At 51.7% G+C, this 1916-nt stretch overlaps 1 protein-coding gene across 1 annotated transcript; it reads right to left on the reverse strand.

The window, feature by feature from the left end:
- Nucleotides 1-487: 487 nt before the first annotated feature.
- On the reverse strand, nucleotides 488-1026 carry DEFB1 (defensin beta 1). Its single transcript, XM_064146843.1, has 2 exons — nucleotides 954-1026; nucleotides 488-612 (listed from the first exon to the last, which is right to left on the reverse strand). Exons 1-2 carry the CDS (start codon nucleotides 1024-1026, stop codon nucleotides 488-490), a joined length of 198 nt encoding a protein of 65 aa, XP_064002913.1.
- Between the last annotated feature and the right edge of the window lie 890 nt (nucleotides 1027-1916).

Raw genomic sequence — 1916 nt, forward strand, 5'->3', positions numbered from 1 at the left:
ACCTGGCTCATCCCACCTCATATGGGATGGGTGAGGTCTGCTGGGATATCTTTTGTTGCACAACTCACTCTCCCAAAGGCATGAAGAGGAAATTTGCCCAATTCCCACCACAAAACACCCTTGGCAGGGCAGGGAGGGAAGAGGAGAGGAGCTGCCCCGTTTCAAATGGCCAGTTCAGCCCTGTCTTGCTGACTGTGGTCCAGGGGATGAGAAGCTGCATGGGTGAAGGACAGGCACATGGCTACATGCAAAGCTTCCACAAGCTCTGAGGAAAGCCAACAGCAAAACCACCACATACTCATGTAAAGAGGGACACAGATACTCTACTGCTGCCACTAGTGGCAGTGATGCTGCCAGCCCCTACAGAGAGTCATCGCATCATGGGGTTCACAAGAGGAACAGCAGCAGTGCTATAGAGAGAGGCAGCTCTCAGACAGATGTGTGACACAGCCAGTGGCTTAGCTGTGCAAACCATGAGTGTGGAGGGTCACCATAAGGGCCTGCAGCACTTTGCCAATCCATTGTAGCAGGTACCAGTGGCTCTCTTGAACAAGGGACACAGAATGAAGGCACACTCCCCCTTGGTGTTCCGACACACCACAGTGTCTGCCTCTGGAAAGGAAAGGAGAAGAAAGAACTTGTGAGCGTCTCACACGCATGAAGAAAGCCTGCACCCAAGTCAGCAACAGCTCAACCTGCAGGGAGCACAATGATGATCTGGGGGAGACCATCAGCCTGCTGCTGAGTTTTGCTGTGGTGTCTGAAAGCGTTCCTGAATTCTGCTTGTTGTGGTGCTCTGAAATGGCACCGAAGCGGCCAAGAGGAGTCTGACTCCTCAGTGCTAGCAGGCAGCTTTGGTGTCAAGGTACCAACCACAGGTTGACTCCTCATGTACAGACTGCCCTCCCTGTTTCCCAAAGACAAAAATGCCCTCTGGTTGTATGCCTGCTTACCTGCAGCAGCCTGGGACACCATGAGGAGAAGAAGAAGAAGCAAGACAAGTGCCTTCGTGGCTTTGGTTGGCATTGTGGAGCTTCACCACAAAGCTGCTGAGACCAAGAGACAGTGCAAGAGCAAAGAATTAACTTGTGTTTATAAGGCATGGGTTTAGCAATCTCATTTTAATCCAAACAATGTATTTGAAGGGTGCACATTGCCACCTCTAATTACAAACTCTCCTGTGGATTGATACCACAACAGGTCCCCACCCTGAAAGGAATCATCCTCTTAGCACTGACACTGGCTGGCTGCCCTCTGGTCCACAGCATCACCTCCTCTATGGGCTGTACAGACAGGCAGGTGCTTCAGCAACCATTTAGCCAGAGCATGGGACAGCTATGGAACAAGCACATGGGACAACACCCTGAAGTGCCACGTGAGGTTGGGCTCTGCTGCCAGGCAAGCAGCAACAGAACAAGGGGACAGAGTCTCAAGTTATGCCAGGGGAGGTCTAGGCTGGGTGTTAGGGGGAAGTTGTTAGCAGAGAGAGTGATTGGCATTGGAATGGGCTGCCCAGGGAGGTGGTGGAGTCTCTGTGCCTGCAGGTGTTGAAGCCAAACCTGGCTGGGGCACTTAGTGCCATGGTCTGGTTGGTTGGATAGGGCTGGGTGCTAGGTTGGGCTGGCTGAGCTTGGAGGTCTCTTCCAACCTGCTTGATTCTATGACTCTGGGATGAGGTTCACACATCTTCTGTGGGTGGCAAGAAGGGTCACACCACACTGCACCTGCACATAGCTTTGCAAGTTTTTCACTACTGGATTTGAAAGCAAAGATTGTTCCTCACCAGACTACCCTCAGCTTTGGGAGACACTTTGGTGCCCATTTGAGGCTTGTTTGTGCTTTGCAAGCAAAAAGTTGGAGTTTCTAGGAATGGCCATCTGGCAGCAAGTGGCATTTATTAAACTGTGGAGGAGAAG

This window comes from Pogoniulus pusillus, chromosome 7 (genome assembly GCF_015220805.1).
Source record: "Pogoniulus pusillus isolate bPogPus1 chromosome 7, bPogPus1.pri, whole genome shotgun sequence".
Taxonomy (NCBI): Eukaryota; Metazoa; Chordata; class Aves; order Piciformes; family Lybiidae; genus Pogoniulus; species Pogoniulus pusillus.